At 37.8% G+C, this 11,394-nt stretch overlaps 1 protein-coding gene across 2 annotated transcripts in view; it reads right to left on the bottom strand.

Annotated features, from left to right (window-relative positions):
• LOC111872885 (structural maintenance of chromosomes protein 3) overlaps positions 1–11,184 on the bottom strand; it is a 30,207-nt gene extending 19,023 nt beyond the window's left edge. For both annotated transcript variants that reach the window (XM_023867140.2, XM_023867141.2), the window contains exons 1-11: positions 11,004–11,184; positions 10,816–10,891; positions 9,765–9,803; positions 9,245–9,384; positions 8,346–8,504; positions 7,152–7,263; positions 6,887–7,068; positions 5,926–6,171; positions 4,860–4,981; positions 3,137–3,244; positions 704–809 (exon numbers count right to left, since the gene is read on the bottom strand). In XM_023867140.2, coding sequence (XP_023722908.1) covers positions 704–809; positions 3,137–3,244; positions 4,860–4,981; positions 5,926–6,171; positions 6,887–7,068; positions 7,152–7,263; positions 8,346–8,504; positions 9,245–9,384; positions 9,765–9,803; positions 10,816–10,891; positions 11,004–11,018 — 1,305 coding nt within the window. In that variant the 5' untranslated portion in view covers positions 11,019–11,184. The remainder of the gene's footprint in view (positions 1–703; positions 810–3,136; positions 3,245–4,859; positions 4,982–5,925; positions 6,172–6,886; positions 7,069–7,151; positions 7,264–8,345; positions 8,505–9,244; positions 9,385–9,764; positions 9,804–10,815; positions 10,892–11,003) is intronic.
• Positions 11,185–11,394: the final 210 nt, after the last annotated feature.

Here is an 11,394-nt window from a genome sequence, read left to right as displayed (position 1 = left end):
CCTGATTCCATTGCCGAGATACAGGGCGCTCATATTATAAGGTAAGGTTATAAAACCACCTTTTAAGATCATTTTAGTGAAAGTTTCATGTTCCTATCTCATAGAATTTAAGAACAATGATGAATAAATCATTTTCGAGCCAAATTTAAATGGCTGGCTGAATATATTACCGCCGGAGAGGCGGCCGCGGAATTTAAATGACCGCGCCAAAGGGTTAAAACAGGCACTTACAGGGTTAAATATAAAGCCTGTTCAAAACATTCTGGATATAAACTCACTACAAGCAATTAAGCATATAACACAATGAGCATATACAGCTTATTATACTTGCTGTATAAACACATACAGTCCCATGTTGCATGTTGTTTCTGTAGCAACAAAGGAATCAAATACTGCAAGGAAAAAACAGCCAGAGAAACAAAGAAAATTCCTGCCTCTATTATGAATGAAAATGTTTAAATTATCTTCTCAAGCTTCACAAATCGTAATTCAGCCATGCCGTCAATCATGTCATGTACACTAATGACTATTTCTGTCAAGGTGGACGGATGCAATAGAAAACATATTACATGGCAAAAATCATACATAATCACAGAATATACATTTCAAGCCACGCAAAGCACTATACTTATCAAAATTTAAATATGAGCCGGTCCTCATACACTTTAAAGGACACATTTTATTATCTAAATTTAAGATTTACCTCAATTTTCTTTTCCAGTTGGACCTGTTTCTCACCATCTCTCTTCATATCCTCTGCCAATTTGTCCCTGTGTTCCTTCTTGTCTTTTATCTGTTTATTCAGAGATCTGAAATTGAATAAATCATAAATTTTAACATTAATCTATATTATAAACATCCAATATATGACCAGTTGTGTGACAGTCCCTATTATCAATCCCTAAAACATCATACTTTTTATTTTGTACCAACACGGTTAACAATTGAACAAATGAATGAATGAATGAATGAATGAATGGATAAAGTGTGGGCCTTCACTGGTCTTTACACCACGACCATCACTTACCTATTGTGCATCTCGATCTATTCAGTTCCCAAGTGGTCCTATACTTTTTACTTACAGGGGTGTCTCGGTAGTCAGTTAATCCTACAGGCGATAAAATCTTAAGCTACAGCTTAATTACACAGGATATGTGACAACGATCCATTTTTTTCCAGGCACAAATGGAACTGTTGGTGAATCCATTCAAAAAGATACCCTTTCAAGTGAGAGATTTCTGTAAGCAGTCCTGCCACCCACCAAAACTGGTTTCTATTTAGTTTCAACAGTTCTCTAGCTCTTCTTGCAGAGGGCCCTTGTAGGAAACCCTATGCATGTTTGAATCCCATTATAGACACCCATACATTGCAAAACTTCTTTTTATTTATAAGAACACAGTTTTACAGCACTGAAGATTTAAATTGTGATCTAGAGGCAGCACATTCCTCCAAAACAATGCTGACCACCTCGCAAACTACAAAGTGTAAACTCAGTGGACCACAATGAAAAATAAAGATGAAACGTATCTAGTGGCTGCAAAAATTTGTGATTTTAAACAGCATCTTCACTTCTGTGTACCTATACCATCACTACTACTAATCTCATGTCCACTTCTGAGATAAAAGTATCTACCCTTATATATATCCTCCCATTGTTTCTAGTCATTCATTTCTGCCCATTTCCTGTCTCTGCTTACAATTTCTATTCTCATATAGTTCATCCTTAACACTGCAAGCCCTCCATTCAACTCACTGTCATACTCAGGTGTCCATCTTCATTTATGTCACATGACCAAACCATTAAAAACTCCTTCTGTGCTCTCTTGTATTTTTTTAATCTCATGGTGTGGAGTGAAACTACGTCCATCTGGTATGTTGGCCTATTATATCATACCCGGATGATAGACAGGTCTGGAAAGGGGTCGACTCAGCCTCGCGAGGATAAATGAGGAACTACCTGAGTGGAAAAGTAGCGGCTCCGGTCTAGAAAACCGAAATTAATGGCCAGTGGGATTTGTTACACTGACCACGCGACACCCTCTATCCATTAAAGGTGGCAAAGTACAGTGCATATAGCAGAATGAAAACTTTCAAGGGAAATGGAAATACTCAGACAAAACCTGCCCCAGTGCCATTTTGTCCATAACCTACCCCACACGACCTGACATTGGGTTGAACCCAGGCCACTGTGGTGGGAAGTCAGCAAATAACCACTTGAGCTACAGTAGGGAATATATCCTCTTGTAAGTAACCAAGTTTTTAATCTGTGCTCTCATTCCTAAGCTACCTCTTCTGTGTACCCAGCATACTTCTCAACAGTTTCATTTTAGTTTCCTGAATTATATTATATTAGTTTTGGTAAGAAGCCCTCTCTCTGTTACATATCTCTGCACTGGTTTGAAATATATTTTTTTTACTGCTAGTGGGGTGGGCCTAAGTCCCTTGTACTGCGGCCACTTCTGGCCTATTGTACCAGCCCCAGATGATAGGTGAGGGTGATTGTGGAGCAATTGGTGGAATGAAGATTGGCAGGGGAAACCGAAGTACTAGGAGAACACCTGCCCCAGTGCCACTTTGTCCACCACAAATCCCACTTGACCAGACCCGGGCTGTTGGTTTGAAATAAGTCTTGGGCATTTATTGGTACTTTCTGTTCCCAAACTGCACTTTCAGTAATCAGATATAGTTCTGCAATACTCTGGACATTTATATCAACTTCATTTCCAAAGGAAACAAATCAATTCACACTCATGTACCATTTTCCACTTATTTTTATATCAGTTGAATTGTCTGCCTTTCTGGAGTCATGGCTGCATTTACCATTTACCAAATTAAGAACATAGCACCAACACTGTACCACATGCTCTATTTCTTTCTTGTTCATTCTACAATATCAAAATACAAGTAAGAATGANAGAATGACATAAATTGCTGTTTTTAATTTGTTCTTACTTTCTTTAGCTGGTAGACCAATTGGTCTTATTTGAACCTTAATAGCCCTAACTTTAATTGTACAGAAGCACAATATTTTAAATATCCTGGTATTACATAAAGAACAGTAGTACGGTTTCCTTCATAACAGCAGATAAATATAAAACTATCCTCTCATGACAAGGTCTGCCTCTACAGAACCTACTTGAGTTCTTTCATGATCCACTGATCCCGAGCTTCTTTTGACGTAAACTGACTTCCTCGGCCCTGCTTGGCATACAACTCCTTCCGTTTCTGTTCTTTCAGTGCCAATCTGTAAGAAATACAAGCAGTACATGTAAATGTGGTGTTGTCTTCTAATTAATGCTTAAAAATAACATCCCCCCCCCTGGAAGCTAGCTGAATACCTTGTCCCTTGCTCAGTATAAATATGCACCTACACAAAATTCTGACTGTTCTATTCCACCAAGTGGCTACAGTCTCTTTCTTGTATGGCATAAGGCAAAATACAGCGAAATACCTAATTAAATTCCCTTTGGGGGGAATGATTTTTCTTGCAAAAAAAATTATTACTTTTATTTAATGGGGTTTACNTTTACACAAAATTACGTTAAAAATCCATTCATCTTCTTATAAGACTTACTGTAAATAACTATGACAGCAATATTTCTTTACGTTAACAGTTAAAAGAAACTGCTTCTACACAAATAAATGCAGTTACATAATCAGTAATAGAAAACTAACTTCTAAAACAATAACATGAAATAAACACTGAAACAATTTATCGAAGCAACTATGATGCCACAAGCGAATTTTGGTGTGGTCAATGTGTGATGCCACTCATCTAACATTATGATTCTACAGTAGCCATTTCAGATAGAGAGAAAACATCAAGTGTTGCTTCAAACACACCCAACACATAAGTTCTTGAAGATGGAGAATTTCTCACAATTATTCAGATTCCGTATATACAGGAAATTAATCAATCGATTTTTGTTAACACCCATCCCCCATCCGCAAGCCACCAAATATGGGATTTTGCTTAATGCAGGAACACTAATTTGGAATTTCACTGTAACATAAGGGATGGTAAAATTAGAAAACGGAATTTTTAAACATGAAAATGAAGGTTATTTCTTGTGAATGATCATCTACAGTATCCACAGCAAATTCTGCTACATTTCATTAGACACATTTCAATTTGTCAGTTATCTTCAGGGGCATTTAGATTGCAGTTCTTAACCACTGCCACTTGTATGATCAGTGATGTTCTGTACCCCTCCCCTCTGTGGTCTGTAGTCCACAAGCAAACTATACCGACTGTGCGACCACTGCTTGTCAGCAAAGTTAGTGAATCTGTGGTCTAGTGGTCAGAGTTCCTGATTACAGATCCAAAGATACCGGGTTTGATTCCCGGCGCTACCAGATTTTCTGAGTAGTGGGTCTGGAACGGGGTCCACTCAGCCTTGTGAGGATAATTGAGGAGCTATTTCAAGGACATAGTGGCTCCGGTCTAGAAAACCGAGATTAACAGCTGTGGGGATCCATTGCACTGACCACGTGACACCCTCTATTTGTAAAAGTTGGAAGTTTTACCCCTCCCCTACTGATACTTATCTCATGTTTAGTGAAAGTTCAAAAAGGATATTACTTTGGTTAGAATACTGTTCATTTATGGCTAATCTTTCCTTTGAATGTCAAGTGCAATACATAATAGGCTGGCCATGCTGTAGGACTGAAGTGAAATCAAGTGGAAAAATAATAATCAACTAAAACTCACCTGTAAAGCCAATGCCATCGAAACAGAAGAACATATTTTCTCTGTATTTCCAATTCAATGACAAAACACTTGTACTGTAATTTTAAAATACTATGTACCATTCCAAGCTTTTAATTTCTATTCATGGATACAATAACAAAATACTTACTCCCGGGTACATTCTTCTTCTTTTTTCTTCATCTCCTCATATTTTGGTTTCAGTTCTTCAAGTTCTGACTCCCTCTGTTGTATTGTCTTCTTCAGCTTCTCTAGTTCATTTTCTGCTCGCAACTGGAAATATATTATGAACCAGTTAGTTTCATTTCTTCACATACGTTTTGTTTAACTGCAACATTACTATAAAAGAAGTTGTTGGGAAAACTTATGATGCCCATTTCCTTCATCTGTGTGCTGAAGCTAGCAAGAAATTTAGATTAATAAGTATGTTAATTAGTAATATATATCTGTGCATAATTTGCACTAATATAAATGTTGATTTTGTCAAATTTGTTAGATATAACCTTACAATTTTGCACTTTTGCCACGCCTGCATTTGTTGACAGATATACAATATTTCATATGGAATTTGTAGGCAAATTTATGTCATATCTCAATAAAAATCTGACATTCAATTGGTTCCTTAGTTACTGCAAAAGATTTGAAAACTGGAAGTAGATTCTGCGTAGCCACCATCTTCATGATTTACCTGTCTCACAACTCTGCTTGGCCATCATGTTGGGAGTTAGTGATGGATAGAAATAAATGAAAAAGCACGTACCCTCTAGTTCACATCAAGTTACTTGACTGCATAGAGCGTGGGCCATAATAATCCGGCCCTTGCACTGTGACCTTCAATGTTCTATTGTGCTTTCAAATCACATGAACAGCTGTCTATTTCCTTCCTGTTCAACATTTAATCAGATACAATGTTCAAGTAAAATGACAGCTCAAATAGTCTCAGTACTATTTTAGGTATTCTGGTATATTCTCAACACAAAATTTAATAAAAAGAAGTTACTGATACTAGATCATTGGTTGAAGAGACCTCTGAAAGGCAACAATAATCATTTATTTGACTGATCTCAGGTCTACTCATTAACGCTTTCTGTGCTAGAAACATTCACAAACACCCTCTGACATGTTAGATTAGATCAGTATGCTAAACTGCCTGGAACTGATGATAGGTGTAATTTACCACTTGAATTAAGGCTCCCGTAGTTGTAACAAACCATTACCTTTGATGTGTTGTCTCCTAGGACCTCATCAGACAGGTCCTTGATGATAAGCTCAAGCTTTGTCTTTTCCTTAAGCAGCTGCTGCTGCTCAGCACTCAATGTGTCTCGCTCCTCTTTGTGTGTCTGAACCATCTTCTTTGCGTCTTTTAAGCGTCGTGCTGCTGAGCGGATATTCTCCTGAGCTACTTTTAGTTCATTGCTGTATTTCTTCTGTTCTTCCCCTGAATTTTTTCGAGCTGCTTCCATCTAGAAAAGACACCATCTTCATGTAGAGCTGTCACATTTGGACCTCAATTTCAGAATATACAATACCTTGATAATAATACAACATAAGACAGTATAATATTTGCCTCAACAATTCATACTCAAATCATAATTCAAAATTGTAAATAAAAATACTGTTTCCTATGGGAGGATTTGATTTTCAATGGATTACATGGCATTACTCTTTTCTAACATGGTTCACGGTGCATATGTTAATTTTCAACAGTATCTGTAAATTTATCAGCATTTCATTGTAATATTACTTACTTACTCTTGGAGCTGAACCCTTCTTGACGAGCTGCGAATTCTGCAGCTACTCAAGAATTTCCCAGCATTTTATGGAATTCGAAGGTTCATTACCATGTTCTCAAGAGCCCTCCACTGGTCCCTATCCTGAGCCAGATCAATCCAATCCATCCAATCCTATCTCTCTAAGATCCACTTTAATATTGTCCTCCCACTTATGCCTTGCGCTTCCCAGTGGTCTCTTTCCTTCTGGCTTTCCCAATATATTACATGCATTCCTCGTCTCCCCCATTCATGCTACATGCCCTGCCCACCTCATCTTCATCCTCCTAATTATACTTTGAGATTAAACATTAATAAATTGAACTTATGCACTTTATTTGGAAAAGGGGAAAGAGAGATACCATCTTACAAACATGTACATCACTGAAACAATATGATTGCGACATACGTCATCGAGTTTCTTCCTTGTTTCCTTGAGCTCACGGTCGTGTATGGTATATTCCAGAGACCGCCTCATCTTGTCCCACTTCTGATACTCTTTCAGCTCCTCCTTCTCCTCTTCTAGAGTTTGCAGACGCTCTTCAATCGTTCTCAGGAACTCTTCTATCTTGTCCACCTTCCCCTCCGTTTCTGTACATGTACACATATGTATCAACATGGACCTATGTAGAGCAACTGAAATTTTGTAACCACATATCTCCAAAAGACAATACCTTTCAAAATAGCTTTTGACTCTTCCCTCCTCTCATCATACACACGAGTTCCAGCCACTTCTCGCAGCAACTTGAGCCGGTGAGAATCTGGTGCTGTAGCCATCTGATTGATCTGAAAGGAGACAAAGAAAATGAGTAACACAATATAATGAATGTTATTAATGGCTGATCATGTTATTTCGAAATTTATCCTACTCCTGTCAATAAATCGTATCACATAAATGATATAATTAATGCTTTTTATTTATTTATTTTCAACCTGAGGGTACTGGGATTTTATTGTTAAAAGTCATTTCAAATATGGCTTAAATTTTGGCTTCATGTGGTTCACAAAGTGCTCGGCTGAATCTCTTTATTTGTACTTCACTGATGTGACACTTTCAAACTTCACATTTAATCTACAGTGGTACACGAGCAGTTCAGTGTGGGGGAGATGTGTATATTTTGCATGTCTGTAGAATGACAAAGGGCAAACCTTGAACTAACTTCAAAATAAGTAATATCACATTACACATATAGTTACTATAGAGAATTTTATTTTTAAACTTCCTCAATTTTGCTGGAATTAAATATTTATTTTATATGGCACAACTTCCTTCTAGGAGCTGGGATAGCTTAGTCAGTATAGTGACAGGCTATGGGCTGGAGGAGTCAAAGTCTGAGTCCCGGTGTGGCAAGAATTTTCTCTTGTCCACGTCATCCAGACCGGCTCTGGGGTCCACTCAACCTCCTATATAATGGGTACTGGGGGTTCTTTCCTTGGGGGTAAAGCGGCTGGGTCATGAAGCTCACCACTCACCTCCAACTAGTGCTGAGGTCAAGAAAGTGTGGATCTATACATCAACTCCCCCACATGCCTTCATGCTGTAGTGCTTAATTAGTTAAGCACAAGGACAACTTTACCTTTTACCTTACAACTTCGTTCTACACTATTATACACGAAATATATTTAGCAGCTATGCCAAGGCACAGTCTTTCAGCTATACATGTTTGATGCACAGGTTGCTGCTTTTCCTACTCAGATGGCTGCAACGATGACGCTTTAGAGTCTTAACTCTTTTCTACCCTAAAAATTGTCATTACTACATTTTATTACCCTTTCACATTTTAGAATATAAAAAAGTTTCAATTGATAATTACACAGAAGGTGTTGGAGGATACACAGACAGATGTTAACATATAATAATTCATTACCTTGCCCTGCTTTACGATGTAATATGGGTTAGAACGTGAAAATCCAGCAGACTCAAGCAGGTTCATCACATCAGAACGGGGAACTACCTTCTTATTAAGGAAGTACTGATCCTTCTTTGCACCAATAACTCGTCTGAGGAACACCTCCTCCTTATCAATCTACAATATAAGGTCAATTGTATGTCAAATACATTATAATACATACAAAATTCTTTGCAGAGAAATCTTTAATAAAATCAATTTTATCCCTGAGAAGAGAACTTCCATATTACATCGAACAAGAGAACATGAGACCAAGGACCATTATTGGCTGCGCCATAGATCAAGCAGTTAGTCGCTGGCTTCCCACCGAGGCGGCCCCCGTTCAGTCCCGGGTCTGGTCAAGTGGGATTTGTGGTGGACAAAGTGGCGCTTGGGCAGGTTTTCTCCGAGTACTCCGGTTTCCCCTGCCAATCTTCATTCCACCAATTGCTCCACAATCACCCTCACCTATTATATGGGGCTGGTACGATACGCCAGAAGTGGTCACAGTACAAGGGACTTAGTCCCAGCCTACTAGCAAAAAAAAAAAAAGACCATTATACACATACATCTAAGATCAAAGCCAGATATGCCTCTTGGGAATAAAACCTTGGCTATCTATTCTACAACCAGTCATATTACAGACTTTACATCATTGCAGCCTAAACAAAAAAAAGTTTCAGAATGGGACAAAACTACAAATGAAAAAACAATTTGTGGATTACTGGAGACAATATTTATTAATTTTTGTTACCCGTGGGCATAGTTTTTGCTACAAAATTACAAATAAATTAGAGATGCCTACATGCAGGCTACCACACACTACACTTCAATGTAAATAACAGCAAAATGTAAAGTCTTCAAACAAAAACACTTACGGGCAGCCTTCCATCTGTATTGTCAAAGATAATCTCAACATAGGCATTAAGAACCCGAGGCCCTGTTCCTTCATGTAGCAACGCCTGGCGCTGCTCAGGTCGTAAGTGTGAGAATTCATCACTCAATACAAACTGGATTGCTGAACACAAAATATACCAACATATTGTTAAACAGATCAGAACAATGACAGTGATACCAACCACTACAAAAACAAACATTAACACTTATAATAATTGAACAGTATGTACCAACTGGATACCTAACTATGGAGAAAGCCTTGAGATAATGTCGCTGTCCACAAGGGGGAAGAGGGGTAAAAGACAAATCATAGTGCAAAGCAACTACATACATTTTTTATTTAGTATAAGAAACTGCTCTTTCTTCAGAATACATACTGAAGTACATCTGCTTCCTTTGAAAGACTGAAATATACATTTTACTATCATGCAGCAATCTATTAAAAAAATTGCCAGTTGTACATATACAAAAACAATTATGAAAGAAAAAAATTATACTTACCATAGAAGAAATTACTCTTGCCTGAACCATTTCGACCCACTGAAATGAATATAAACAGATTAAAACCAGTAAAACAAATTAAATGTTTTCTATATGTTTTGATAATGGAAATTCTATGGGTTACTGACACCAAACAAAGAAGAATATTATATAACCTCCAAGAAGTAACTAGATTACTATTTTCAAGTCTACGCTGTATGGGCCTGGGCTCTGAAACTCTGCAGGGTGAGGTGAGATGAGAAAGAACAATAGTTCTTCAATGGGACCAGCTACAAAGCCATTCTTCTAGCTAGTAAGAGTCTCATTACTGGTCACAATACAGATACCATATGCCTTCTCGGGTTTCAGAGCTAAGGCCTGAAGTATAGTTTGACCACATGAAGATGAGGACAGTATCAGAAAATTTCAGAAACAACACTCCCAAGAGACATTCTGAAATGTTAAAGACTCTACAGAGGGCTATCATATGTGAAATAACACCATGGAAAATTAAGCAACAGTGTCTATTTTCCATTTCAATTGATCAAGTCAAGGAGGATGAGGTGGGCGGGGCATGTAACACAAATGGGGGGAGAAGAGGAATGCATATAGGATACTGGTGGGAAAGCCAGATGGAAAGAGACCACTTGGAAGACCAAGGCGTAGGTGGGTGGACAATATTAAACTGGATCTTAGAGAAGTAGGATGGGATGGTATGGTTTGGACTGATCTGCTCAGGATAGGGGACAGTGGAGGGCCCTTGTGAACATGCTAATGAACCTTCGGGTTCCATAAAATGCTGGTAAATTCTTGAGTAGCTGCAGATTCGGCTTTTCCTCAAGAAGGGTTCAGCTCCATAAGTAAGTAAGAGTCCCTTTTAATAACCCAGCATAATGGATAATGAACATTTGCACAATCATTTAATATGGCTGTACACATGCACTCGGTTCCATAGAACTTATAACATAAAAAGCTCATTACTTATTCGGTTAATGGGCTTACGAACAAAAACCACTACAGAAAGCATCAGATGACAAGTTTATACAATTCGCAAACTGCCGACAATACTCACCCACAACATTGTGCCTAGGATCGAAAGGTTCTACTATGGTTTGCTCTCTATAACTCTTGAATCCTTGAATAATAACCTAAAGTGGAGGAAATAATTAAAATTCGTATTTAAGGAAATTATGAAATTCTAGACCTTTAGGAAAAATTACCTCACAAAAACATACACTACAAAAGTATTTAAATACGAACCTGCTTAATATACATATTACAATCGCAAATTCTTGCATTAAATTGCTCCTATTAAAAAATGTATTACAAAATAATTATAACCTCATAACTTCTATTGCATTCAACATTACTTTGGTTTGTTGTCAAACAAACCATCACCTCCTTCGCCCACTCTACGCCAAGGATTACGCGCTAAACTCTTTCGTTTAGGGGACATTACTGTGCCTACAGAGCAACGAATCAATACAAAGATTGCATAGGCATCTTATTTCTAAGTTTTTAAAGAGTGTATGAGCAACGAGTTCTGCACATCAATTAGAGTGTCATACTTTTACTAGTCTGTCGGATTTATTACTCAAAGCAATTTGCAGTATTTGTTTCTTCTAGATATAGCACCTCTATGACACAACCA

Source organism: Cryptotermes secundus, unplaced genomic scaffold (genome assembly GCF_002891405.2).
Source record: "Cryptotermes secundus unplaced genomic scaffold, Csec_1.0 scaffold371, whole genome shotgun sequence".
Taxonomy (NCBI): domain Eukaryota; kingdom Metazoa; phylum Arthropoda; class Insecta; order Blattodea; family Kalotermitidae; genus Cryptotermes; species Cryptotermes secundus.
This window is presented reverse-complemented; position numbering and strand designations above follow the sequence as displayed.